The 27896-nt window shown below is 38.9% G+C and overlaps 1 protein-coding gene across 7 annotated transcripts in view; it reads left to right on the top strand.

Moving 5' to 3' along the window:
- Positions 1-27896, top strand: part of obscnb (obscurin, cytoskeletal calmodulin and titin-interacting RhoGEF b) — a 56351-nt gene that overhangs the window by 11399 nt on the left and 17056 nt on the right. For 3 of the 7 annotated variants that reach the window (XM_088014556.1, XM_088014552.1, XM_088014551.1), the window contains exons 9-45: positions 80-355; positions 444-725; positions 872-1147; positions 1227-1502; positions 1620-1901; positions 1982-2263; positions 3445-3720; positions 3802-4071; positions 4156-4422; positions 4843-5112; positions 5220-5486; positions 6353-6619; positions 6708-6820; positions 6912-7065; positions 7158-7319; positions 7396-7500; positions 10497-10766; positions 10860-11126; positions 11213-11479; positions 12652-12918; positions 12992-13261; positions 13376-13645; positions 14177-14443; positions 14914-15180; positions 15383-15649; positions 15874-16140; positions 16367-16633; positions 17078-17344; positions 17938-18012; positions 18230-18292; positions 18648-18743; positions 19268-19330; positions 23759-24025; positions 24324-24602; positions 24877-25134; positions 25264-25530; positions 25689-25961. In XM_088014556.1, coding sequence (XP_087870682.1) covers positions 80-355; positions 444-725; positions 872-1147; positions 1227-1502; positions 1620-1901; positions 1982-2263; positions 3445-3720; positions 3802-4071; positions 4156-4422; positions 4843-5112; positions 5220-5486; positions 6353-6619; positions 6708-6820; positions 6912-7065; positions 7158-7319; positions 7396-7500; positions 10497-10766; positions 10860-11126; positions 11213-11479; positions 12652-12918; positions 12992-13261; positions 13376-13645; positions 14177-14443; positions 14914-15180; positions 15383-15649; positions 15874-16140; positions 16367-16633; positions 17078-17344; positions 17938-18012; positions 18230-18292; positions 18648-18743; positions 19268-19330; positions 23759-24025; positions 24324-24602; positions 24877-25134; positions 25264-25530; positions 25689-25961 — 8679 coding nt within the window. Of the gene's footprint in view, positions 1-79; positions 356-443; positions 726-871; positions 1148-1226; positions 1503-1619; positions 1902-1981; positions 2264-3444; positions 3721-3801; positions 4072-4155; positions 4423-4842; positions 5113-5219; positions 5487-6352; positions 6620-6707; positions 6821-6911; positions 7066-7157; positions 7320-7395; positions 7501-8312; positions 8580-10496; positions 10767-10859; positions 11127-11212; positions 11480-12651; positions 12919-12991; positions 13262-13375; positions 13646-14176; positions 14444-14913; positions 15181-15382; positions 15650-15873; positions 16141-16366; positions 16634-17077; positions 17345-17937; positions 18013-18229; positions 18293-18647; positions 18744-19267; positions 19334-20596; positions 20861-20997; positions 21265-21655; positions 21923-22277; positions 22548-23758; positions 24026-24323; positions 24603-24876; positions 25135-25263; positions 25531-25688; positions 25962-27896 lie in introns of all 7 variants that reach the window. The other 4 variants (XM_088014557.1, XM_088014554.1, XM_088014553.1 and 1 more) reach the window with 4 other exon arrangements.

Below are 27896 nucleotides of genomic sequence, written 5' to 3'. Positions count from 1 at the left end.
CCTGGGTTAAAAGCTTTGTTTCGGAAACCATCGACTACATTTACTGGAATTAATTTTGTTTTATTCTACTTCTGCTTAGATGAGCCTGCCAAATTTCTCAATAAAGCCAGAGGCCCCATGGGAATGTCATCATCCCTTAAAGGAGATCTTGAGCTGACCTGTGAGGTGTCTTCTGCAAGTGCTGTTGTTGTATGGAAAAAAGATAAAGTTGAAATTAGTGAGGACCAAAGAACAACTATCATCTCCAAAGGGACCCAAAGGAAACTTATCATTAAAAGTGCCAAGAAAAATGATGAAGGATATTATTCTTGTGAGACAGCAGCTGATAAAGTCACATTCCATGTCAAGATAAAAGGTAAAACTGATATTTCTGCTTGTAACCTGATGTAAATTGTTGTCATGCAGGTGCTTTAAATTTGAGATCATTTTGTTTTTATTCTCAGAAACCCAAGCAGTAGCTGCATTCTCCAATAAAGAGTCAGTTCAGAGGGACGTCAAAGCCGTCCTCAGCCAGAAATCAACACTTAGCTGTGATGTGTCAGACACTAAGACGGAGGTGAAATGGTACAAAGATGGAAAGTTGCTGGAGTCAAGTAAGAGAATTCTCTTGGAGGCCAAGGGGAGCACCCGTCAGCTGGTGATTGAAAACATTGAGAAGACTGATGCTGGAGAGTATACCTGTGAAGCTGGAGGGGATAAACTGGTCTTCAAGATAACTGTATCAGGTAGGAAGGCTGAACCAGTTAATTTGAAATGTGGTTTTCACTGAAGTTGTCCTGATCAGGATGTTTTGACATGCAAGACCAGCTGTTTGCTGGTCCCAAATCCCATTCATACCAATACTGTATTTTTTTATTGGCTTTACTTTCAGAGGCTCTGTCTGCTTTCTGCAACAAGGAGTTAGTACAGAGGGAGGTGAAAGCCACTCTCTCACAGAAAACCACCCTCAGCTGTGAGGTAGCGGACGTGAAGACAGAGGTGAAATGGTACAAAGATGGCAAACTCCTGACTTCTAGCAAAACAGTTCAAACTGAATCAAAAGGCAAGAGCCGCCAGCTGGTGATTGACAGCGTGGAGAAGAAAGATGCAGGAGAATACACCTGTGAGGCTGGGTCTGAAAAGATGAGTTTTAAGATCAATGTGGCAGGTAAAAATGTTTGGCACATATAAATCGGACTGTTAAGGAGAAATTACTGATATGTTTTCTTTCATGACTGTTTAATCAGAGGCCCAGTCAGCCTTCTTCAACAAGGAGTCAGTCCAGAAGGATATCAAAGCCACTGTGTCTCAGAAAGCTACGCTTAGCTGTGAGGTGTCTGATACCAAGACAGAGGTTAAGTGGTACAAAGATGGCAAGCTACTCACTTCTAGTACGACGGTACATACAGAGTCAAAAGGCAGAAGTCGCCAGGTTGTGATAGAGAGCCTGGAGAAGAAAGATGCTGGAGAGTACATCTGTGAGGCTGGTGCGGAAAAGCTTTCCTTCAAACTCCAGGTGGAAGGTAGAATCCAGAGCTAAACTGACACGTAGATGGTCAACGTATTGTACAGAAGCTGTAGGAAATGATACTAAAAAGTAGATTATTGATAACAAAGTCATATATTCCTACTTCACACAGATGTGCAAGTTCAGTCTGCCTTCTACAAAAAGGATTCTGTGCAGAAAGAAGTGAAAGCCACTCTTTCCCAGAAGGCCACTCTGAGTTGTGAGGTTTCCGACAGCAAGACAGAGGTGAAATGGCACAAAGATGGCAGGGTGCTCACTTCAACCAAAACAATCCACACCGAATCAAAAGGCAAGATTCGCCAGCTGGTGATTGAAAGCGTGGAAAGAAAAGATGCAGGAGAGTATATTTGTGAGGCTGGGTCTGAAAAGCTGCCCTTTAAGTTGCATGTTGAAGGTAAGGCATTTTTTTATACACCAACGTTTCATATACCTAAGTTTGCAGCTTCAAGATGTTTTCCATTATTATTTTTACAGAGACCCAGCTTAAGTCAGTCTTCTTCAACAAGGAGTCAGTCCAAAAGGAGGTGAAAGCCACTCTGTCGCAGAAAGCCTCTCTGAGCTGCGAGGTTGCTGATGCAAAGACAGAGGTGAAATGGTACAAGGATGGTAAGTTGCTGAAATCCAGTAAAACCATACATACAGAGTCAAAGGGCAAGAGTCGCCAGCTGATGATCGACAGTGTAGAGAAGAAGGATGCTGGAGAATACATCTGTGAGGCCGGGACTGAGAAGTTGGCTTTTAAGATTCATGTGGCAGGTAGGAGAAAAGAAAACAATACTTCTTTCTGTTGTAGGCATATACCATTACACTGGATTTATTTCACAGCTTTGCTTTTCTGAAACATTCTATTGCTTGGACCTTTTGTTAGCACTTTTTTTGAAGGGTTCAAAATAAAAGACAGAGAAGAACACAAAGTAAGCAACTTTCAAAATGGACAGAGTCAGCATGAACAAGTGTGAAAATCCTACATGAACAAGTAAAAAGTTTGTTTACAGTAGCTGAAAGTAGAAGTGCTGATTCAAAATTTTTGTAGCTGATTTTTGACCTTCGGTTTTAATAAAGCTTTGACTTGCTGATTGCATATTTTTGACAAATTGTCTTTAAAGATTAATCCAATAAAAGATCTGTAAAAACAACTTTAAAAATAATAATCATTTTTTTGCCTTTCACATTAATGGATCTTAATTATTTACATTAGGAGCAGAGGCCACAACACAAATCATGTGTGTTTAACCACAGTCACTCTGAAACAGTGCTTTACTGCTTCAAAGACAAAGAAAACGATATAAAAAAATAAAGTCTAGCATTAGCAATTAGTGTGATTAGCACATTAGCTTCACAAAACGGTTGTCTACTTGTATATTTTCAACAGAATGTACATCCTTATGTTCTCAAAAGGCTCCCAACATTTCCAAATGTAGCGTTTTCCACAACAGACAGACAGACAGACAGACAGAGCTTGATAGTTCAGATGGATTAAACAGTGTAATGACTGTATCTCATTCAGCCTTCCTATTACATGCTGAAAATTTCACTCTCTCTGACTTTTATAAAAAGTGAGTAAAAGTGAGTTGATATGTGGGTTGATCAACATGTCGACTCACTCTGACATGAGTTGCAGACATGTCATAGAACATATAGTTTTCTGTCATATAGCCTCTTACATCTTTGTACTTCATCTGACACACTAATTCTAAAATGCTTAACGCTGAATCGTCTTTGCGCAGTAACAGAGATTAGGTGTGTTACGCTTACTGATTCAGAAAAGATTATATTTTTGACATTCCAGCTATCTACTAGTCAAGGTCAACTAAGCCGGAAAGTTGTCCAGTACTGGTCCCCAGTTGGATCCTTTGTGTATTTCCAGCTGAAAAATCCCACTTATGTTAATCAGATGAACCGAAATGTTTTTGACACATATTTCATTTGTTCTTTAGAAACTACAACTGGCTTCTCTACCAAGGAATCAGTTCAGAGAGAAGTGGAAGCTGCTCTCTCTCAGAAAGCCACTCTAAGTTGTGAAGTTTTAGACTCCAAAATGGAGGTGAAATGGTTCAAGGATGGAAAGGTTCTCACTTTGAGTAAGGGGATCCACATGGAATCAAAGGGCAAGACCCGTGAGCTGGTAATAGACAGAATGGAGAAGAAAGATGCTGGAGAATATACCTGTGAAGCTGGAAGCGATAAGCTGGTCTTCAAGCTGCAATTGACAGGTACCAGTATATTACAAATAAAGTGTTAACTGCAGAGATTATGTTCTATAACAAAACACTTTAAAAAATTGTGTCCTGTAGACATGGCTGTGAAGTTTAAGAAGCCTACCAAAGATACATTTATTGTTGAAGCAAGTGAAAGAGTTGTTTTAACAGCTGAAGTGACCACAGAAGTTGGTAATGTGAAGTGGTTCAGAGATGGAGTGGAGATAAAGGAGAGCAGCAAGTGTGAAATACGAAAAGATGGACTTTCTCGCACTTTGACACTGAAATCGGCAGAGACCAAAGACAGCGGAACGTACTCCTGTCAAACTCCGGATGACAAAGTGGAATTCAAAGTTCAGGTTAAAGGTAGGTCAAATAAAACTATTTCTACATCTGCTTCTGCAAATGTTTAATTTTCTTTTCCCCTGTTATCCCATGCTTTCATTTCAGATTCAGCTTTGAAGTTTGTTGTTCCTTTGAAAGCTGCTACAGTGGAGTTAGGAGGAACACTCAGCCTAATTTGTGAGCTAAATCAGGCCTCAGGGGATGTTCTCTGGCAGCACCAGGGCCGTGAAATTAAACCTGGAAACAGGCACTGTGTCCGAACAGATGGAGCTAAAAGGATCCTCACTGTAACAGCAGTCACTAAAGAAGATGAAGGGGAATACAGCTGCGTGTGTAAAAATGACAAGACCTCTGCTAAAGTAACTTCTAAAGGTAATTAAATCTGAAAATTTACATGTAAACTTGCAATCTTTACAACTGTGCCAAAATATTCGAGCCATAAATGAGAACCTTGAATGGATTTTAGGGACATTCCTCCACTATAAAACACATAAAAGCATCCAATGTGTGTTTAAAGAGTTATGTTTTTTGTGAATAGGACCAGAACAGAGTCTTGGACCTTAATATTTACTAACATCAGCAGGTCCGTACCGTTGTTGCACCTCTTATTTCACTGACCTAAATACACAGAAGGGTATTTCATTTCCATTTAATTTTTTGCAAACTTTGTATTTTTGTAAATGGTGCTGTAGAATCTATGTGTCTTATGTCTTTATGTGTTTTTATAGTCAGTGCACACCTGTTAGTGAAAACGCCTGACTGCATCTTAAAAACTGGCTTCATTCTTTTCAGCACCAAGACTCGTGAGGTTGACCGCTAAACTGAACAACGTCGCCGCAATGGAGGGAAAGGACGCCATTTTCAAATGTGCAGTCACTCCGGCTGACGTCAATGTTCGGTGGTTCCACAACAATATACCCGTCACTGCTGGGCCCAAGTACAAACCTGAGCATGGAGGTGGTAGCTTCGCACTAACCATCACTTCAGTCACACAGAAAGATGCAGGAGAAGTTAGTGTTGATGCAGAAGGCAAAAGCTGCAAAGCAACTCTTCAAGTTCAGCGTAAGCTTAGAAATGTTTTCTTCAGTAGCTGCCAGTTTTACTTTTGTTCATTTGCAATTTCCAAGAAATACAATATATGTGTAAATCACCACGTCTGCTTTTCCAAGGTGAACCTGTCACTTTTAAGAAAAAGCTGGAAAATATGACGGTGGAAGAAGAGAATGAAGTGAAACTGGAAGTAGTGCTGAGTAAGCCTTCAGATGAAGTCAAGTGGATGAAGAACAGTGTTGTTGTGCAGCCTGCCGGAAACATAGAGATCCGAGTTGAAGGAGCGAAGCAGGCTCTAATTTTCAAGAGAGTAACTTATTCTGACCGCGGGATATACTCTTGTGAGACTTTGGATGACAAGACTCAAGCAAAACTCACAGTTGAGAGTAAGAATAATCCCTAATAATGTTTTTGGAGAGACTAATACAATATGCATATCTGGTGCTACAATACAACTCTTGAACCACAGTAACAGAATGCGTTTCCCTATTGTATATAGAGGATTGCTTAGCATTTACGATTCACAGGATTTTGTTCACTTCACATCAAATTTTTTGTGATTGACAGAAATTTAGTTTTACAGTTTCAGCTGTTATGGTGGTGATTTATATTTAGTCCAGGTTGCTATGTAGAATTATGAGAAGAAGTATTGATCGGTATTAAAAAAAAAAAAAAAAAAAAGCTCTGTGCTTCTGACCTTAAAATCATTTTCTCATTCTTCAATAATCTTATAATCAACTCAGGGGAAAGTGTTATAAAAGGGCCTGTCATTTGTCATTCCGACTGAATTAGCAGGGCAGATGGTTCATTTTAAAGAGAGTTTTGCTTGAAACATTCTTCTTTTGTCAACCATGATTGCTTCAAAGGAAACACCTGCTGTCATAACCATTTTGACAAACACTCTCTAGATTCGACTTTTGCCATCAATTCAGAAACAGTTGGGTTATGAAGAAAATATTCGAAGGCATGTTAAATGTAGTAAATACTCCAAAAGTGAGTGTGACCAGTCATTCAGAAATTTGCTCAGAAGTTTATATCAAGTATGTGAGAGTTACAGCCCAAAATCATGAAAAATAAATCAAGACTCACTCTTTGCCTATGCTTCAAATCTGTTAAAGAGACTTTGTTTATCAGACATTTGACAAAAAGACCTAATGCAGTGAAATTTTATCAAAAACTGTTTCCATTATTCTTCAACCTTTTTCCACTTTCTCACTGTATGATGATCACTAAATGTTGTTTTCCCCTTCAGTGAAGAAGATTCAGGTAATAAAAGCTCTAACAGAAACAAAAGCTCATGAAACGGAGACAGTGACTCTTGAAGTGGAGCTGAGTCAAGCTGATGTGGAAGGCTCGTGGACCAGAGATGGGGCCAAGTTAAGGTCAGGGGCAAACTGCCGCATCACGACCGTGGGAAAAAAGCATACCCTGACGCTTTCCAATCTGAAGAGAGAGGATGCCGGGACTATTTCCTTTCAAGCAGAGGGAGTCCATACCTCAAGCAAACTGATTGTCACAGGTAAATTCTGCTGATTATTTGTTCTGCTGGGGAATTGTCTGAACATTGCCATTTTTTTTTTTTTGACTTAAATGTGCTAATCATACAGAACCTCTTGCTATGATCTCCAAACCCATAATGGACATCAATGTTCCTGAGAAGGAGAAGGCAACATTTGAATGTGAAGTGTCTAGAAACAACGCAGAAGTTAAATGGTTCAAGGTGAAAAGTTACTTGTTCATCTATAAAAGCAAAATAAAAATATCCTATTCAAAAGTAATATAACATTTTGAAAACAACAACAATTCTGCAGGATGATGTTGAACTGAAGCCAACAAAGAACGTTGCTATTCATTCCTTGGGCCGAAAGCGCACATTAGTTATCAACAAATGCACGCCTGAAGATGGAGGCACTTACATCTGTCGCACAACTGATGATAACACCTCTGCTAAGCTCACTGTGCAAGGTGATTAATTACCTGCACATTTAGTAAACCAGTCAAAGTGTGCTTTTTTTTTATTGTTCTAATGAAATTCATTCTTAATTTGCTCCCTGTAGCCAGAGATATCAGGATTGTTAAGAAGCTACAAGATGTGGAAGCGGTGGAGAAGGAGAGTGCTTCGTTTACCTGTGAAATCTCTCATGACGACGTGGAGTACCAGTGGTTCAGAGGAAATGCTAAAATTAAAGCCAGCGAAAATGTCAAGATGAGACAAGAGGGTAAGGATTTTAAAAAAAAACTTAAAATGATTAGAACTTTTATGTTTTTATTTGAAAATGTTTTATCCTCTTCCAGGCAGAACATACGTACTGCTGTTTAAATCTGTAACTCCTGAAGACATGGGTGAAATTAGATTTACAGCTGAAAAAGCATCTTCAGCTGCAAAACTTAAAGTGAAAGGTAAGCAGTTGTTTATTTTTTTGAATATTTATTAATTTTTCAAATGCTGAATGGAGACGGCATGAAGTCAATAACCTTTCATAGTCTTGCAATTGGATTGATCATGTCCATTGGGTCAAAAGTGTTAGAATGAATGCCATACCTATCTGCATATTGTAAGCACTGCTTCCTCTAAATCTACACACTGGCTACTGCAATTTTAATTTCATAATCTTATTTTACGCAACATACTATATTAAGATTAAATCTTCACATACCTACTAGATGTATATTTATCTAAAAATAGGAAACACATTGCATCATTCTGACTGCTTTTAATTTGATAGGATTGACTATCCAATTGCAAATTGCATTTAGATTTTTATCCCTCATTGAGGCCTGATGGCACCCCAAATGCATTTCATTGAGAATCAAACTTGGTGATTTTTTTTTTTTTTTTGCATCAAAATTTTAGCCTGACATTTTGGCATAACTGATGTAGGCAATTGTGTGATTACTCTGTAATTTTGACTTTTTGCTGCCAATGATCACATTGCATATGCAAAATGTATTCAGCTTCAAAGTAAATGGTGGGAAACAGTCAAAATTACATTGAGCTGCATCAATTTGTGGATTTTATCTGGCATTTTTATGTTATAGCTTTGCTTATGTGTTCCATTGCCAGAATACCTACCGCTGCTTTCTCTGGCTTTGGCAGAATTATTGAGCAATGGTCTTCTTATCATGAGCTATAATAAGACCTGTTGCACTGATAGGCCTTTTTTGAGACACAATTACTAGTCTACAATCATGCCATGTTCATGTTACTATAGAACTGCCTGTCAAGTTTGTGAAGAAACTCAGGGATAAGATAGCAATGTATAAGCACCGTGCTCATCTTGAATGCCAAGTGTCACGTGCCACTGCAAAAGTGAAGTGGTTCAAGAACAAGATGGAGATCAAAGCCAGCAAAAAATATGAGATCAAAGGTGAAGATGTGTACCGAAAGCTCACCATCAATGACGTGGATTCTGGTGATGAAGACATGTATACCTGCGATGCTACAGATGACAAGACATCCTGTAAAGTGCTTGTGGAAGGTAAAACGGAAGATGACAAAGAATACTTGTACACTTAGTGTTGCTATGAATAGATACACCCACAAAACAAGCCATCAGACTGAGAGTCAATGAGGCATAGATCTATTTATCAGTGTGAAATAATCTACTAATGGGATAAAACCTGGACATCTACCGATTTGTATTTTGTTTCTTCCTGTAACCAATCTCACCTACTAATTTATTAAGATCAATTAACTTGTTTATCCTATAAACCAAATGAAAAGTTTTAAATGCTACTCCCGATAACATCTATGTAATTTGTCTAAGTGATTAGGATCACAAAAGAAGGTATTCATGGCTATAAGTGTAAGTGTGATTCATTACAAGAAATGTATTTGCTCCAAATATGTACGTTTCTAATAGTTCTAGATTAATTGTGATGACAGTAAAATATTATCAGTAGATCAAAGATTCAAAGATATAAGAACTTGATAAAGGAATACCATGGTTATTACCAAACCTTGCTCCTCAATTTTTTTTTACCATTTGCGAATGATGTGGTTGTGATGGTAAGTTAATTTCATGACCATTAGTGGGCAGTGGAGTGGTTCACAGCTGAACACTAGGTGTACGGATGAGAGTCAGCTCGTCTAATTCTAAGGACATGGTTCTAAATTGGGAAATAGTGGACTGCTCCCTCCTGACCAGATATCTGGGTAACACTTTATTTGAAGGGGTGTGTATAAGACTGACATAACACTGTCATAAACATGACATAATATCTGTCATGAACATGAACGAGTCCTTATGAATGTCTGTGACTGTTGTCAAGAAGTGTCGTTTGGTAAATATTGACACTTTTAATGCAAAGTTGCTTTAAAAGTTGCATTAAAAGTCCATTAAAAATGCCAACTTTGCATGATTTTGTAAATAATGACAATTTAATGCAAAGTTGGCATTTTTAATGGACTTTCAATGCAACTTTTAGAGCAACTTTGCGCTAAGTGTCATTATTTACCAAATGACACTTCATGACAACATTCATAGACATTCATAAAGACTCATTCATGTTCATGACAGGTGTTATGTCATGTTTATGACAGTGTCATGTCACACCCCATCAAATAAAGTGTTACCGATATCTGTTGCAAATCAGTGACTTGTGATAGTAAGATGGGCTAGGAGACGAAAAGAAGAGTTCGGAGAAGAGCCCCTACTGCAGGGGTGGCCAAGTCCAGTCCTCGAGAGCCACCATCCTGCAACTTTCAGATGCATCCCTGCTTCAACACACCTGAATCAAATGAATGGCTCGTTATCAGACCTCTGTAGAGCTGATCCCGGTCTGTTGGAGTAAGGATACTTCTAAAACTTGCAGGATGGTGGCTCTCGAGGACTGGACTTGGCCACCCCTGCTGTTTCGCAGTGAAAGAATCTAATGGAAGTAGTTTGGGGATCTGGTCAGATCCCCAAGGGCATTCTGACCAGATCCCCAAACTACTTCCACTAGAAGTAGTTTGGGGATACTACTTCTAACGCCCAAGGTCAGAATGCCCTTGGGCATCTCTTTTGCCCAAGGGCATTCTGACCAGAATCCCCTTTTAGGGTTTTCAGACATATCTCACTGCTAGGACAGCCTGAGAGAAATCCAGAAGTTGCGGGGTAGACCATCTAGAAATGACTTCAAGTAGTTTCCAAAATAAATTATTACTCAAACGATCAACAACATATCTGAGTGTAAAGACATATACAGCCAGGTGACTTTTTAGATATGTGTTCTTTGGGCAAATGTCAGTAAATTAAATTTTGATCATTGTTTTTGTGCTAGTCAAATTAAATGAATGGTCATTCTTGGATCACATACGGTAACTAATAAAACATTATGCAAATATCTGTTACCTTGAGAATAATGGATGCCATTTGTCATTTCTTACTTTGATCTTTTTGTGATTCTTACAGAACAGTCCATCAGTATCGTACGGGAACTCAGTTCAGTCGAGGTGACGGAACCTTTTGCAGCTGTTTTTGAAGTTGAAGTCAGTATGGAATTAGTCAAACCTCCGATTTGGACTTTGAGTGCGGTTCCTGTGCAGGAGGGTGTTGATGTTGAGATGGAGAAAGAAGGCACCATGCATCGTCTCACTTTTAAAAAGACCAAAGCGTCAATGACTGGACCAGTTCAATTCACTGCAGGGAAAAGCAAATCTCTTGCTCAACTCACAGTCAAAGGTGAATACTTTTTTTCAGGCTCACACAACAATTGGGTATATTTTGTTTTCTGCATTAATACTGTTGTTATCATATACTTTTCTGTATGTTTAGAGCGCCCACTTGAGATCACTGAGCATATCAAAGATGTAAAGGCAAATGAAAAAAGCTTTGCTGCACTTGCTTGCAAATTTTCTGCCACACCTCAAGAAGTGAAGTGGTTCAAAGGTCAGGTTCTTCTGGCAGCGTCAGATAAATACAACATAAGACAAGATGCTGCGAGGGCTCAACTTACTGTTCAAAAGTTGACTGAAGAAGACAGTGGGGAGTACCGCTGTCAGTCAGGTCCTGCTGAAACCAAGGGGACTCTAACTGTTGAAGGTATGATTTATATTTGATGGAAAACTGCATACTCACATAGCTTATGTTGTTGACATTAAAACTACTTTCTTGTTTTAACTTCTCAGTACGAGAAATAAAGATCACCAAGCACCTAGCTGACACAGAGGTTGATGAAGACAGTGATGCAATGTTCACATGTGAGATCAACTACCCTGATGAAGATGCACAGTGGCATCTGAATGAGAAGGTCCTGTTCACCAATGAGGTGAACACCATCACACATGAGGGCAAGGTCCACAAGCTCACACTGAAGAACTTGGCTCCTCAGGATGGAGGAACTATCACCTTTCAAGTACGCAAAGTGAAAGAATCTGTCACACTGAAGGTTAAAGGTAGGCAATGCCATTTGCTGTCTTTTAATAACTGGCCTCAAACTTCCTGGTTACCTAAATTAATTTACTGCTCAAAAACATATAATTGCAGTGTCTTGCAAAAGTATTCAAAGTATTTTGGAACTTTGTGAAATTTTGTCACATTGCAACCACATATGTCTATATATTTTCTTGGGATTTTATATGATAGACCAACACAAAGTATTTTTGTAGTTTACTTTAGTATTCCTAAATAAATTCCAGTTTAACAAATTGCCCACAGAGGTAAATAGACCTGTCTGTAATGTAAACTCAGTATGTATGGAGCTGGTTTCTCGCATCATTAAGACATAAGAGATGGAAACAGAAGCAATACTCCAAACTTTGAGTTTCTGGTGAAGTTCTGTTTCATCCATTTTGACAATGGAAAGAGTATTGCTCTTACCTAAACATGACCATCTGCCTAACCTGATCTGTCAAACAAGAGGAACGCTAATCAGAGGAGCAGACAAGGGGCCCATGGCAACTCTGGAGAAGATGTAAAGGTCAGGTGGGAGAATCTGTTGAGAGGACAGCTAAGAGCTGTGCACCTCAAAAATTTTGTCATTATAGGAAAGTGACAAGAAGAAGGTCAGTGTTGAAATAAAGTCATAAGTGTGACAGAGGCATGGAAGTGCTCCTAACAGCCTACTTAAAGTCCAAACCTATATTAAATTTAGAGTTTGTGGCAAGATTTAAATTTATTTTTGATTGTTGCTCTCCATCCAATAGTGAAGGGTCATTTCAAAAGCATCAGCTGTAAGAGCCGATGCTTTGAAGTGAATCAGAAGAGCCTCCAAGAACTCCCATGGAGTGACAGCCTGCTCTCTGCTTTCCGCTTGTTTTCTTCCTTTCACTGCTCAGCTCTCACACTCATTCTCATGCTCGGTCGCTGAAGGCTTATTACAAATGCATACTATACTTATATATATTGCCTCATTTGCTTCCACTTTGTGGATCCATAAAATTAAATCTCTGTAAAAAATATTTAAGTGTATGGTTGTGAGATGACAAAATGTGGCAAAGTTCAATGGGTATGAAGTTCACTGTATGCAATTAGGGTGAACACAGATGCTAGTGTTTGGACTTCATCTTCTTATAGTGTATAGAAATAAATCTGGCTGTTTGTTTCTCCCACCTTTCTTAACCTGCAGAGAAACGAGCTGTGTTCCTCAAGTCACTAGACGATGTCACAGGAGAGGAGAAAGGCATGATAACTTTGACATGTGAAGCAAACAAGCCAAGAGTTTCTCCAATATGGAGAAAAGAGGATAAAGTGTTAAAAGCTGGACCAAAATATGAGCTCCTTCACACGGGCAAGTCTTTGGGACTGATTGTTAAGGATGTGACCAAGGAAGATGCTGGAGAATACAGTTGTGATCTTGGCACAGAAGTCACAAAGGCAAAGGTCACTGTAAGAGGTGAGTACCCTTTTGGGTAAGCAATTTAGAGTTAAAGTGAAAAAAAAAAAAAACTCTTTCTTTCCTATCCTAGAAATTGGTATCGGCATCACAAAAAAACTGAAATCCGTTGTGGTGAATGAAGGAGACACATGCAGCTTTGACTGCATTCTGTCACGCGAGAGCATTGATGACTGCTTGTGGTCTGTTAACGGCATAGCCGTTAAAAACGGAGGTCGCTATAAGATCTCCAGTCAGGGGCGGAAGTACACTCTGACCCTGAAGGATGTGACCCCTGCTGATGCTGGTGAGGTGGTCTTCAGCATTAAAGACCTGAGCTCCAAAGCGACACTAAAAGTTGAAGGTAAGTCACTTCATAAATTTTGAATGTATCAGAATAGTTATTCAGAATTGGTGATTAAAATAGATGCATAGATACCAAAATAAGTCATCTAAACATTGTGTTTCCATGGCACAGGAAAAGCTTCGTCTCTATCAACTGGGCTTCAGAATGTTTCTGTTGTGTGTGGCGAAGATGCTGTTTTTGCCTGCGAGGTTACACAGGCTAGTTTCACTGTAAAGTGGGCCAAAGATGGTAAAGCCATCAGAACAAGCAAGAAGTATGAGATCAGTCAACAGGAGAAGCTCATGAAGCTGACCATTCGCAATGTGTCTGCTGAAGATTCTGGGGAGTACAGCTGTGAAGTGGTTGGAGGTGCAACCACAAGAGCCAAGCTGGAAATTAAGGGTAAGGATGAAATGTATACACTTTATGAACTATCTTTTTACTTATGTAGACACAGCTGGCCAACTTACTATTTATTTATTTATTTATTTACTTCAAACTGGAAATAAAACTTATCCTCCTTGCATATCATCTGAATATTATAAAGAAAAAGTATTCACAATAAACCACTTTCAGCAGGAGTTTAATATCAAACAATAATATAAAAATAGCAAAAATAATTAAACATTTAAAGTTCAGATTCTCCTTTTTTTCTTCCTTAGTATTTCTTTCTGTGAACTCGTAGAGATTTGTACATGTTCATAACATTACTTTTAGACACACATACATGTTTTACATTTAATTTATTAAGAATATTCATTATTAGCAGAAATGTTTAATACATTGCTGCTAAACATTATAGTCTGACGTGAGACCAGACAATTTTCTTCCTTTTTCCAGCCATATATTGAACATTGGTGTTCCCCAAAAATATATAGCAAACCAATGAGATGGTTGTTACTCTCTAAACGGTAGCAATTTTACTTTTACCAGAACCGATTCATAAATTCACCAAAGCGCTTGAGGACATCCAAGCAGATGAGCGGACCTCTGTGACCTTGCATTGCGAAACGGCACAAACTCCATCCACGGTGACGTGGCTGAAAGGCCACACAGAGCTCAGGGCTGGAGGTCAGTACGAGATGTCCCAGAAGGAGAAGGTCCTAACTCTCATCATTAAACACCTGGAGGAGAAGGACACTGACATCTACACATGTGACGTGGGCACTGCGAAAAGCATGGCAAAGGTGACTGTGAAAGGTGAGAAATTAGGAATATGTAAGGAACTGAAAACTTCACTTTCAATTCCACCCCAATCTGACTTAACACAAAAATTGAACAAATGTCATTCCCTCTTAATCCACATTGGATGACTCATAAGCTATATTGAGTTTTATTGTTTTGTTCTCCAACTAAAACATTAATTAATCCAAAACCTGCTGCCTCCAATATCCAGTGGAGGAAATGATCAGAACATCTTATACCAAGAGAAAAACATGACTCAGGATTACCCTCTGTATACGTAAAATCGTGAATTTAGTGATGAAGAGACGGGAGATTATACTTGCTTTTGTGGGGACCAGACAACTTCTGCTAGCCTAAAAGTGGTGGTATGAATTCATGTCTTTGTTATAAGAGGTTTATAAAGTTTAATCAGAAAACACGAAACCTTTGATGTTTTCATATTATTTGTATCAAATTTTGCTGTTTTATAAAACCCACTTGTGCAGCATTGCCAACGACATTTGTGAAAAAGTTGGAGAGCCAGGAGGCCGAGGAAGGAGCCAGTGTTACTTTGCATTGTGAGCTCTCCAAACCTGGAGTCTCTGTGGAGTGGAAGAAGGGAACACAGGTTCTGAAGTCTGGAGAGAAGTACCAGATGAAGCAGAAGGCCTCTGTGAATGAACTCATTATTAGCAAGGTGGTGCCAGAAGACAGTGGAGATTACAGCTGTGTCTGTGGAGACCAGAAGACCACAGCCAACCTCAAGATCAAGGGTAGGAGGAGGATTTATTATGAGTTCCTTTCAACGGGTTTTTGTGTGTTTGTGGTTTTTGTTGTAGATCTTGTCTGTGATTAATGTGTCAAACAGTCCGTGTTAGACCTATTTGTTCAGTGTGAGTGCACTCTGTGCTTGTTCGTGTACTATTTGTTGTAGCAAGAATACCATTGACAATATTACAACTAATGACCATGCAGCCCAACCAGCGATCTTCAAACAGAAGTTGGAGAAGCAGGAGGCTGAGGAAGGAGCCAGTGTTACTTTACAGTGTGAACTTTCCAAACCGGGAGTCTCTGTCCAATGGAAGAAGGGAACACAGGTCCTGAAGTCTGGAGAGAAGTACCAGATGAAGCAGAAGGCCTCTGTGAATGAACTCATTATAAGCAAGGTGGTGCCAGAAGACAGTGGAGATTACAGCTGTGTCTGTGGAGACCAGAAGACCACAGCCAACCTCAAGATCAAGGGTAGGAGGAGGATTTATAGTTAGTTTATTGCAACAAGTTTTTTTTGAATGTGTATTTCTTTCATGTATGTATTTAAGGCTGTTTGTTGGAGTTCCTGTCTGCCATCAATATGTGCAAACTGTCAGTGTAAGCCCTGCTTGTTCAGCTTTATTGTGATTTGTGCTTGTTTATGTGAAATTTGCTGTGACATACCATTGATTGTGTAATAACTAATGACTACACAGCCCAACCAGTGACCTTCAAACAGAAGCTGGAGAGCCAAGAGGCTGAGGAAGGAGCCAGTGTTACTTTGCGTTGTGAGCTCTCCAAACCTGGAGTCCCTGTGGAGTGGAAGAAGGGAGCACAGGTGCTGAAGTCTGGAGAGAAGTACCAGATGATGCAGAAGGCCTATGTGAATGAACTTGTTATTAGCAAACTATTGCCAGAAGACAGTGGTGACTACAGCTGTGTGTGTGGAGACCAGAAGACCTCAGCCAACCTCAAAATCAAGGGTAGGAGGAGGATTTATTGTCAGTTGATTTCAACTGTTATTATTTGTTTGATTGATTTATTTCCATGTATGTATTTAAGGTTGTGTGTTGTAGATCTTGTCTGTCATCAAAATGTGCAAACTGTCAGACTTAGGCATGGTTGTTCAGCTTTGTTTTGAATTGTGCTTGTGTATGTAAAATTTGCTGTGGCGTACCATTGATTGTGTAACAACTAATAACCATGCAGCAGCACCAGCGATCTTCAAACAGAAGTTGGAGAGCCAGGAGGCTGAAGAGGGAGCCAGTGTTACTTTGCATTGTGAGCTCTCCAAACCTGGAGTCCCTGTGGAGTGGAAGAAGGGAGCACAGGTTCTGAAGTCTGGAGAGAAGTACCAGATGAAGCAGAAGGCCTCTGTGAATGAACTCATTATTAACAAAGTGGTGCCAGAAGACAGTGGAGATTACAGCTGTGTGTGTGGAGACCAGAAGACCACAGCCAACCTAAAAATCAAGGGTAGGCAGAGGATTTATTGTCAGTTGATTTCAACTGTTATTATTTTTTTCGATTGATTTATTTTCATGAATGTATTTAAGGTTATATGTTGTAGATCTTGTCTGTCATCAAAGTGTGCAAATTCTCAGATGGTTGTTCAGCTTTGTTTTGAATTGTGCTTGTTTATGTAAAATTTGCTGAAGACCACAGTCAACCTCAAGATCAAGGTTAGGATGAGGATTTTTATTTAGAATTATAAATTTCATTACAACTAGTTATTTTGAGTGTCTTTTTCTTTTATGTATGTGTTTAAGGTGGTTTGTTGGAGTCCTCGTCTGTCATCAAAGTGTGTTAACTGTCAATGTTAGGCCTGGGTCTTCAGCTGAGTTGTACTGTATGCTATTATGTTTATGTTCTATTTGTTGTGGTATGTCATTGACAAAATACCAACTAATAACCATGCAGCCCAACCAGTGACCTTCAAACAGAAGTTGGAGAGCCAAGAGGCTGAAGAGGGAGCCAGTGTTACTTTGCGTTGTGAACTCTCCAAACCTGGAGTCTCTGTGGAGTGGAAGAAGGGAGCACAGGTTCTGAAGTCTGGAGAGAAGTACCAGATGAAGCAGAAGGCCTCTGTGAATGAACTCATTATTAACAAAGTGGTGCCAGAAGACAGTGGAGATTACAGCTGTTTGTGTGGAGACCAGAAGACCTCAGCCAACCTCAAGATCAAGGGTAGGAAGAGGATTTATTTGAAACCTAACAAAGCAAATGTATTTCTTTGCCATGTGCAAAACTGAAGTTTCATTGATAGTGTATTCTTTGTATGAAATTTGTAGTGTCAATGTTTAGAATCTGCTCTGTAGAGTTTTTTTTTATTTAAGTTGCTCTTGTGTTTGGTTGTGTTGTTTAATTTTGTCTGCTTGCCTTATGTTCCTCTTGTGTGTGACTGACATGTCAAATTCTTGAGTTTTTTTGTCACATAATGTGTTTTATTGTGGTAAACTCACCATTGTGACATTTTTGTATGATCTTTTTTCGACTAAAACATTGTGCAACACTTGTGGCATTACAATTCTTGAGTTAATTCCACAAATTAACAAAGTATTTTTCTTGCTTCTGTTATTTGCTATTGGTATGTTTCCAAACTTGTCACTTGTCTTTTCTTTTTTAGTATTCTGTGCAATCAAGCTGGTACAACTGGTGCTCAGTTGTTTTGTTTGCCTTTCATTTCTGAATGTTTCCATCTATTCTTTTGTTTAGTTCATGAACTCATATGAATAATCTGATATGTTATGACACACTGACTTTGCATTATTTTCTCTCAGCTGTGAAGCTGTCTCCGCCTCCTTCTGCTGCTGAACCAGAACCCAAAACTCAGGAGACCAAACAAAAAACTGAAGGTAGGTAAGAAAATATGGTTGGGTGATTCTGAGCTGTATGTTTTGTTCAGTCGGATAATTGCGCCTTATTGTTGAGTCTTCCTTTAAATTGTACCTCAGAATAGGGCTGTTTCTGTTGTATCATTCTGTTATTTTGTTTTAGTAAAGTGTTGTTTGGTGGAAAGCAAGAGTTTAAGGAACTTATAGTGTGATTATTTTTGTTGCACTTGCATTGCAGTCAAGGTGGGTGAAGTTAAAAACATTGAGCAGAAGAAGCAGGAGATAAATGAAACTGTACAAGGTAACATTCTCAAGATTTTCACTTTTGTTGTCTTGAGAAATGTTCTACATGTTCAAATTAAAACATGTTGCTTTGTAACTTGGCTGTTTCACATTGTGTCTCATTTCCAGGCTACGTACGCTTTTTAAATTGCTCACTTTCAAATACCTAGCGTGTATTTATTTAATCTTTTCAGCTCGTACATCCACAGGCTTCTGTACTCTCAAGGTTGTTTTGTTTCTTGCATGGAGGCTGACTGTTGATATGAAATAGTATTTGCATCTATCGGCTGTGTGTCTCTGATGACCAGACTTGAGTGCTTCATGCAGCTTGTGTATTTTTTATATAAAATTACAATTGTGCCCAATTATTGTAGCTGTGATCCTGCCGACAACTGGTGAAGCCCCTAAACAGCAACTACTGAAAGAGGAAAATCAGAGAAGCTCAAGAGAATTTGATACGGAACATGAAGGTAATATTACTAGCTTGTTCTGTTGGATACTGTGAGAGTCTTAGTTGAAAAATATTTTTGGTGTAAACAAGATGTTTAACATTTATCCAAAGCTGGAAAACATATAATTGTTGCTCAATTTAGTCTCAGTCAGAGAGAAGGTGTTGTTTTCTTCTTTAGTGTTTGTATTTCATCAGTATTTTTCTGTTTTGTTTCAATTCTATATCCAATTTTTAGTGCTGCATGGCATGCTGGCAATACTGTCTGCTTTTCGCAATGATTTGAATTTGGTTGAAATAGGGTCGAAAGAGGAGCCTATGATATTTTAACATATATTTATTAGCTTTCCCTTTTCCCAGAGATTTTGCACACTCTACAGTCTGCATTAAACAAAAGAACATTTGTGTTTAGGGCAGAGTTGTAAGCTAGTAACATTAAACTGTGCATCGTTGTTGGCTGTGTCTGCTCTCTTAGCTCCATGCTGGTGTTTTATTTGGGTCAGTAAACTCATCTCTGTAAGATTGTGAGGTTAATGTTGTGTTTAGTCCTAGGCGAGAAGACTGTTAAACAAGCTGCTCAGAGTGAAGAGACCAAAATCCAGGCACAAGGTAGCTCCTGACTCGTGTTTCCACATCAAACTTTGCTGCCACGTTTATGTCAGTTTGTTTTTGAGCGATATGGGGATGTCTTGTATGCCGGGATGGCAGGGACATACTGAGTCACTGCTTTACAGTTCTGTGTTTTGTTACAATTAGAGCTGCGTGTCAGCTGGCCTCTGTCTATGTCATGTTTCACGGTGTGAAAGGTGTGTTCATAGTGATGTGCTGTGTCAGTCTTCTGCTACAGATAGCCTTTTGTATGTAGGCCTTAAAGCTTTCTGTGTTGTAATGCAGCACAAAATTGATGAAACTTTATGAGCATTCACTCCTCCTGGATGAGGATATGATGATAGTGTGTTGTTGACTTTTCAAGAATACCTCATACTGCGCATGCATGTAGTGACAATGGAGAGGAAAACTCCCCATTAAACCTCCAGCAGAATCTGCCTCAGTACCTGCGGCCATCTACCACGATCGACTGGGGTTTTGAGAAGATAGAGCAGTATACACAAGAACACCCAGAAGAACTAATTTAGGATTACTTTCTATGTTAATGAATAGTAACATTTTAATAACAAGGGTGGAAAGATGTTTCGTTGTTGGCAGCATTATCTGAGACGATGCCCCCCTGCTGGATAACCTAACCACTTAGCTATGAGTGAAGTCAGAGCCCTGGAGAACTGCTTTTCTTAATACCATTTGTTTTTGCTAGATCTTGATTGATCTGCTTGAACCCCTCACTTGTTTTCTTCAACATTGAAACACTTGCTTGAAAATGTAAAAAGTGGTACATATACTACGTTATCCCACTCCCCATCACTTTCTTTTTTGTATCTAATACTCTTCTCCTAAAGCATGATTTTGCTTCCTTTGACATGTTAAAAACACACTTTCGTTGCTTTCATTTGAATGCATACATCTGAAATAACATAGAATGTGTAGTACTGACACTTAGTGGTCTAAACGGGTACTGCCGTTCTCATGTCGACCCTAAAGAGATGAAGTTATGGGTGGGTGGAGTGCTTTTTCATCATTGTGTTTTCTACTTAGTTGTTTATGCGGATTGTCTGTGGGGTCTTTTGCATAGCCCATGAAGGTCAAGTCTGCTTGATGGACAAAGGTTTATTGTTTGTACATGTCTGTATTTGAAAACTGTTGTTTTCTTAAGATGTGATCTTTGTAAGACGTCTAATGAAAAAGACTGGTTTGTTAGCATATGTCTCATGTTTTCAAAACATCAAACTCAATACTTGATGTAAATCATTGATTCCTCAGTTCAAGTCGTATGCATTAAAGATCTGGAAAGCTGTGTATCAGAGGAGGGAGCAAGCATCACTCTGCACTGTGAGCTTTCTAAACCTGGAGTCCCTGTACAGTGGAAGAAAGGACCTGAAGTCTTGAGTCGTGGAGAAAAGTACCAGTTGAAGCAAACTGGATTACTTTACGAGCTACAGATCTTTGATTTGACTCCTCAAGACACAGGAACCTATTCGTGCTGCTCAGAAGACATATTAAGCTCTGCATCTCTTGTAGTGAATGGTACGGTGAAGACCATCTTGTTTACTACCCATCAAGTCTGTCCTGTCACATCCGTATTCATTTCTACTTCCACCAATTTACTTTATTTCTTTTTTTTACTTTTCAAATAACCACCTATCGTTCTTATTGTTCTTCAGCCTCCCCGGTGTTTTTCACACGCGAGTTGGAAAGTCAGACTGTGGAAGAGGGCCAGAGTGCCACATTACGGTGTGAGCTTTCCAAGTTAGGTGTTTCTGTGGAGTGGAGGAAAGGAGAACTTGGCCTTTGCCCTTGTGGAAAATATGAAATTAGACAAACAGAGAATCTGGCTTTGCTAATAATCCATGATGTAGAACCAGAGGACTCTGGAAGTTACACGTGTGACACTGGTGAACATCAAAGTACCGCAAAGCTATCTGTGAAGGGTATGTTTACAACCTACTGTTTGTATCCAAATAGCTTGAGTGGGCTCTTCCTTTGTCTCTGAAAGATTGAGTCAATCAGGATCTAAGCTCAAGATCCGAACTTTTGTAACGCATTGTCTGTGGTGCTTACTTTTTACTTTACTTTACTTTTCTTTAGATCCTTGAAAAAGTATTTACATCCTGTTATTTGATAGACCAGGGATCAGACTGGTTATGGGATAGAGCACTAAAATACGCAAAAGTTTGTGGTTCTAAGTTGACAAAATGGGAAAGATGTATGGTTGAATACTTTCACAATGCATTGATAGTGACTTTCAGGAGTGATGAAATAAAAATTGTACTTGTGCTCTTATTTCTTCTTAATGATCATAATTTCTTCAATTTCCCACAGCCAAACCTGTCCTTTTCAAAACTAAGCTACAAAACCTGGAAAGACAGGAAGGGGAGTCCGTTAGCTTTTGCTGTGAGATCACCAAAGTGGGAGCCAGTGTGGTCTGGAGGTGTGGTGACAAGGTGCTGACAGCCAGTAGCAAATACCAACTGAAGCAGGAAGGGACTGTGGTCCAGCTTGTTATCTATAAACTGCAGCTAAGCGACGCAGGAGAATACTCCTGTGATACAGGCTTCCAGAAGACTTCAGCAACCCTTAATGTTAATGGTAGGATTTCTTTTCATGCATCACCCTGACAACCACCTTTTACATCCCCTATCATGTTGTCTTGTTTGGAATTTCCTCTCTAAAAAAAGGTTATCTTTTGAGACCTTTTTTCAAATTAGGTTTTATTCTTGCACATTTCCTAACAACTCCTCCAGCTCTTCACACAATTTGACATTGAACAGGAACACTTACCACTTTTTGTGGTGCCCCATCCTTCCTAAGCATTAACACACCAGAGTGCTGTTTTTCTTCACTTGATGATTTCAATAACAGCTAAGCTGAAATCTTTAAAGTTTAATTGCAATCTGCAGTTTCAACTTTTCAATATCTGTGTGCTGCTGCAATGTCTCTGCAGCCGCTGAGGTTCTGATTTTGAAGTTCTTGGAGAGCTGCGTTGTTCACGAGGGGGAAGATGTCCACTTTGAGTGTCAGCTTTCTCATGAGGAGGCTCCACAGATACAGTGGAAACTCCAGGATGTCCCTCTGCAAAATAACGAGATGAATCTGATAAGGTCTGAGGGCCGGGTGCACAGCCTCACACTTAGAGGTGTCACAGCCTCTGACTCTGGAACAGTCACTTTCACTGTAGGAAACCACACCTCCACTGCTTCTCTCACAGTCAGGGGTAAGAAAGGCAGAAATATTTTTTAGCCATTTCCTTCATCATTATCATTTGGACCTTTCTCCAGTGTTCTCCATCTTTATCATTGTGGGAGATATTGTTGATGAATTACTTCAAGAGCTCTTCAACCTGATAGCCATTTCTTTTTCTTTAATATCTCCTTCTTTTTCATATTCCTGAAATTTTCACTCTTTCGCATGGATTCTCCTAGTATCTCCGCAGTTATTGACCCACTTGCATAGCTGGAAAAGTGTGTGAGAGGGAGCAGTTAGTGTTTCACAGCTCGCCAGTTCAGTGGGATTTCTTTCTTTTTTTTTCTCAAAATAAAGACAAAATGATTATGCAGTGGACATTTTAAACTGTTTTTAGCATCCAGCTTGTTTAGTGAGGATAGCATTATTAAGAAAAGTCTCTAACTGTGGCCTCTTGCTGAGTGACCAAAACCTTACCTCACCTTGTCAGATGTCTAAAGATTTGCCAGAATTTTCTAAACCACATTGTTGCACAACTGAGATAATTGAACTCTTCAAAATGGAAAAATTGAGAAACTTCCTTTTTTCACATAATTTTAGTCTCCTGTCAACAGCTTCAGCACTGACGAGTGGTGTTGTCACAAGCTGTTAGTGCTAACATATGCTCCATTCACCAACCTCCAAAAGGAGGGATTTTTCATTTCTGATAACCAGTCGTGTCCCATGAAATGTAAAGTGGTCAATTTCAGAACCACAGTTGATTTTGAACTGGATCAACAGCCTGGGCTAAATACAGGCTCATATGTTAACAGTGTGATGATCCTGTGTTCATCAGAACATTCTTGAACTAACACCTGTTAAAATTATGTTGAATGTCTACATTTCCATTTTGTATGAAATGTACTCTCATGATAAATAAAGCATTTGGACTATGTCTTTATATTTTAGCTTCTTTTTATTTTTATTCAAAGACCAGGTTCACCAGTTTATGGTTCCCTTCTAAAACAACCAAGTTTTGTTTTCTGAGACCTCTTTTCATGTTCTGTCTTAGTGTGTTGTTATGTTATGTCATCTTCTATGTTATGCATGTTGTTTGTTGCTTTTTGGTACAGTCATATTATACATATTATACATATAGTATAATATGTATTCGTGGTGTGTAACATGGAGGCCATATTCACCTTCTAAAACTTAAAAAGCCTTATTATAATACTCATCTTCTTTAACTGGTCTTTCTGGCAGTGCCACCAGTATCCTTTAAAAAGGAGCTGGAAAGCCAAGAGGCCAGAGAGGGAGGAGAGACAACACTGTCCTGCGAGACATCAAGCCCTGGCTGTAAGGTGACCTGGTGGAAGGGCTCAACTGTCCTCTCTCAGGGAGAGAAGTACACCATTCAACAGAGAGCTACCACTCACAGCCTGGTGATACACAAGCTGGTCAAGGAGGACAGTGGTGAATACACATGTGATACAGGAGACAAGAAAAGTACCGCTAGGCTGACTATTAAAGGTAACTGCTTCTGCACCTCTCATAGAAAAAAAAACAGAGTTTTCACAGTCTGTGAAACAACTTCACCTCATTATTTGCCATTTTACAGAGTTAGTATGTACAGGAGGGTCCTTTCAGGTTATTTCAATGTAAAACGGGGACCTTGTGTACTTAGTGCTAAACTAACATTTAGATGGATTGAAGAATGCACAGTTTTAAAATGATTTAACATGGTGTCAGTTTTATATCTTAAAAACTAAAAGTGATGCTCTGTGAAAAATCCGTTTGACCTCACTTTTCACTTCACATTCACTCTCAGAGCATGTTCGCATTGTTCGTGAGCTCCATGATGTTACCGTGACCACCGGTCAGGACGCCGTCTTTGAGGTTGAGCTGTCACATGTAGGCGTCACTCATGGGGAATGGTGGCTCGGAGACAACCTCCTTCAAAATAACGATCTGAATCAAATGAGCGTTCATGGCAGAGTTCACCGACTGGCTCTGAAGATGGTAACCACAGATGAGTCAGGTGATGTTGCCTTTGTCGTTGGTGAGGAGAAGAGTGTGGCTTGTCTTCTGGTCGAGGAGAAACCCAAAGGTAAAACAGATGACATTTTATCTCTAGCGTTTTATTGCCCAGAAACATCTTCATCAACAATTAAACAGATTTTTTTTTTCATTTTAGTGCTTTTCATTATCATTAGGATTACCACTCACAATAATTATTCATTTTATAAAAAGTAATGTCAGCAAAGCACAGAAAATACATAACTTAAAGCTAATGCTATGCAAGTCAAAGTTAGAACAAGAACTCAAAAAAAAAAAAAAAGACATATCACTGCAAATGAACTTTATGTTTCCTATATTTACAGTGGTAATATTAGAGAAACCTCATAACACTGCAGCAGTAGAGGGAGAAACCGTCACATTCAGTTGCTCCATCTCTGACTCCAATGCCTCTCTCACATGGATGAGGAACAATGTGCCAATCCAAGCTGGTATAAAGTATGACCTGAAGAAGAACGGTGCATTGCATCAGCTCCGAATTTACAACCTGGTCCCAGAGGATTCAGGAATATACATCTGTGATACTGGAGATGCACAGTGTGAAGTTACTTTAACAGTGCAAGGTAAAACAAGAATGTTTCCTGTCTAAACTGTAAACTGGAGTGAACAACATACCCACCCTAGCATTTTTAATCTTTGTGCAAGTTTCTGTCAACTTCTCCGATTGACGTTATACTCAACTAACCCGCTAGGTGCCCCAGTGTTCTTCAAGAAAGAGCTCAAGAGCCAGAATGCCATAGAGGGTGATGATATCACCCTACAGTGTGAGGTGTCTAAGCCAGGTGTCCGTGTTGAGTGGAGGAAAGGAGGTATTGTCCTCCAACCTGGTAAGAAGTATGAAATGAAGCAGGAGGGGCACATTCAAGAGCTCTATATTCATAGCCTGGAACCTGAAGACAGTGGTTACTACACCTGTGATGCAGGAGAGCAGCTCACTACAGCTTCTTTGGCAGTGCAAGGTAGCCTCCATGTTGTCCCTTCTACATTACGTCTGTCTTGATTGTTTACTGTCTGTCTGCTGAATTGTTTTGTTTTGTCAGTCAAACTGATGCAATGCTTGATAATGAATTTGTTTAAAACTTAGTGTATGCATGTGTGTGTATTTTTCACTCAACAGTGAAAGAAGTCTTCATTGTTACTGGTCTTAAGACCACTGACGTCTTTGTTGGGGAATGGGCAACGTTCTCCTGCCAGCTTTCTGGTAGGGCATCTGGTAAGGTGCAGTGGTGGCTGGATGGCAACTTGCTGGAGAACAGCCCCTGTATTGATATAGGGGTGGAACAGGGCTTTATCCACACACTCACCTTTAAGAACCTGGCTACAGATGACTCAGGCACTGTCACCTTCAAAACAGGCAACTTAACCTCATCAGCCAAGCTCTTAGTCAAAGGTATTCTGTTTAACGATCTCAGTCATGCAGAATTTTAAACAAGAATATTTCTGACTTGCATTATGTATGGAGTTCTAAAAGTGCCAAATCAAGAACCAATTATTTAAATGTGTCATTCAACATTTAGAACTGGAATCAAATGGATAATTTCCGAAATATTATTTTGTGTGACTAAAATTTACTATTTTAGCATTTGTTTAGTTATTCCATTGTTGTATGCTGCAATGCAGCATTTTTGTCAGTGGGCGGGGCTAAAACTACTGGATGTTGGTGTCTATGTGATTAGCAATGATAACAGTTTAAATCAGTGGTCCCTAATTGGAGGACCAAGAACTGATACCATCCCTTGTTTTTTTTTTGTACCAGGCAGTAGAGAAAGACTATATAAGTAATTTTCTATCAATGTTTTTGACAGTCACACTCTGAAAGATATACAGCTGACACTGAGCAGGGAGAGCAGCTAGTGCTCTAGCACAAAGTTTATCGTGCTACTTATTGTTGTAAATCCCAACCCTGGTTTGTACAAGTTTTGAAGCACTTTACGCACCACCCTCAGAATCCATGGATTTCTTATTTCCAAAATGAAGCTTGCTATATGGTGAATATTGAACATAGTTTTAAAATATGACTTTCTAGTGTGTTTAATAAATGTAGCATTTATCTCATGCATTAATACATTTTTGACATTTAAGCTATTGTAGATGCCTTTATTTATCTATTAAACAACTCCAGACATAGTAGACTAAGACTTATATAAATCAATATTGAGGTTACATTCGATAAGTTGTTTAACATTTAATTATTTAATGTATGTGTCGAACAATTTTTGGACACAAAAATATAAAATATTTATACTTTCATATGTATATGTATATTTTTTTCTTTAATTTAAATTTTGACATTTAAATATTTATTTAAAATTTCTGCATTGCGGCACTTTTAGGACTTCACATTTTAACTTGGTGTCAGTCTTTTAGAAAAAACAATTGGAAATATTTATTCAAAACATTTGAATAAATATTTGTAAATTACTAGTGAATTTTGCTAATCATGCATGAGCCAGATTGTTTTACATTCTATTAATAATACAGTTTAGAGTTTCATGCTGTATGGTTTGATATTACCAAAGCATAGAACTGGGTGCAGCACCACACCAGAGGAGTAAAAAATACTGTTCAGAGTACTTCCACAGCAATTTGATAGGTCCTGAAAAACCATATTGCAAATAAACGTTTGCTTTACATTTGTATTTTGTTTTGGATAAGTGATGTATTTTGGGCTGCTGAAATTGCAAACTGATAATCACGATTGTGAATATGATTTTTCAGAATACAACTACATTATTTCCATTAATCACCCACCAGTGCCACACATTTGTATTAATTAAAAAATGCAAAATCGATTTGATTGAGTCAAACATATTTCATCCAGACATGATCAGAATTTTATGGCCAATTTTTGATCTCCAGTTTTTGTAAAACTTTGAGCTGCCAATTTCATCTTCATCAAATTTGAATTACCCTTTAAGAACTTTAAGTGGTGTAAGAACTGTGTATTGGAATTATTTTCTTCTAGCTATCCTCTCATGAGAAGTCAATATTATTCACAAAGGTGATTGTAATTTACTTGTTGAACTGATATCTTTATTTAGTTGCTAATTAATGTTATGTTATGTCTTCCTTTGAAGGAATCTCTTTACCAATTTTGTTGTCAAACAGTGGATGAAAAGTTTTTAGAGTAATAATCTGATTGGTATGCAAAACTAAACAACTGGAATCCAGGGGGGATTCCAGTTGTTAAGAGTTGTTTTCTGTCTTACTGTTTTCTGTAGTAAGACAGAAAACAGGCAATCGTGATTATTATAAAGTTAGCGGTGCAGCCCAAACTCTATGAACTTCTAAACAGTGAGCGATATCTGTTTGCTGTTTAGATCCA

This window comes from Poecilia mexicana, unplaced genomic scaffold (assembly GCF_051168715.1).
Source record: "Poecilia mexicana isolate PSO_F unplaced genomic scaffold, ASM5116871v1 scaffold_17, whole genome shotgun sequence".
Classification (NCBI taxonomy): Eukaryota; Metazoa; Chordata; class Actinopteri; order Cyprinodontiformes; family Poeciliidae; genus Poecilia; species Poecilia mexicana.
The sequence above is the reverse complement of the archived record's forward strand: the minus strand, read 5'-3'. Positions and strand labels throughout refer to the sequence as shown.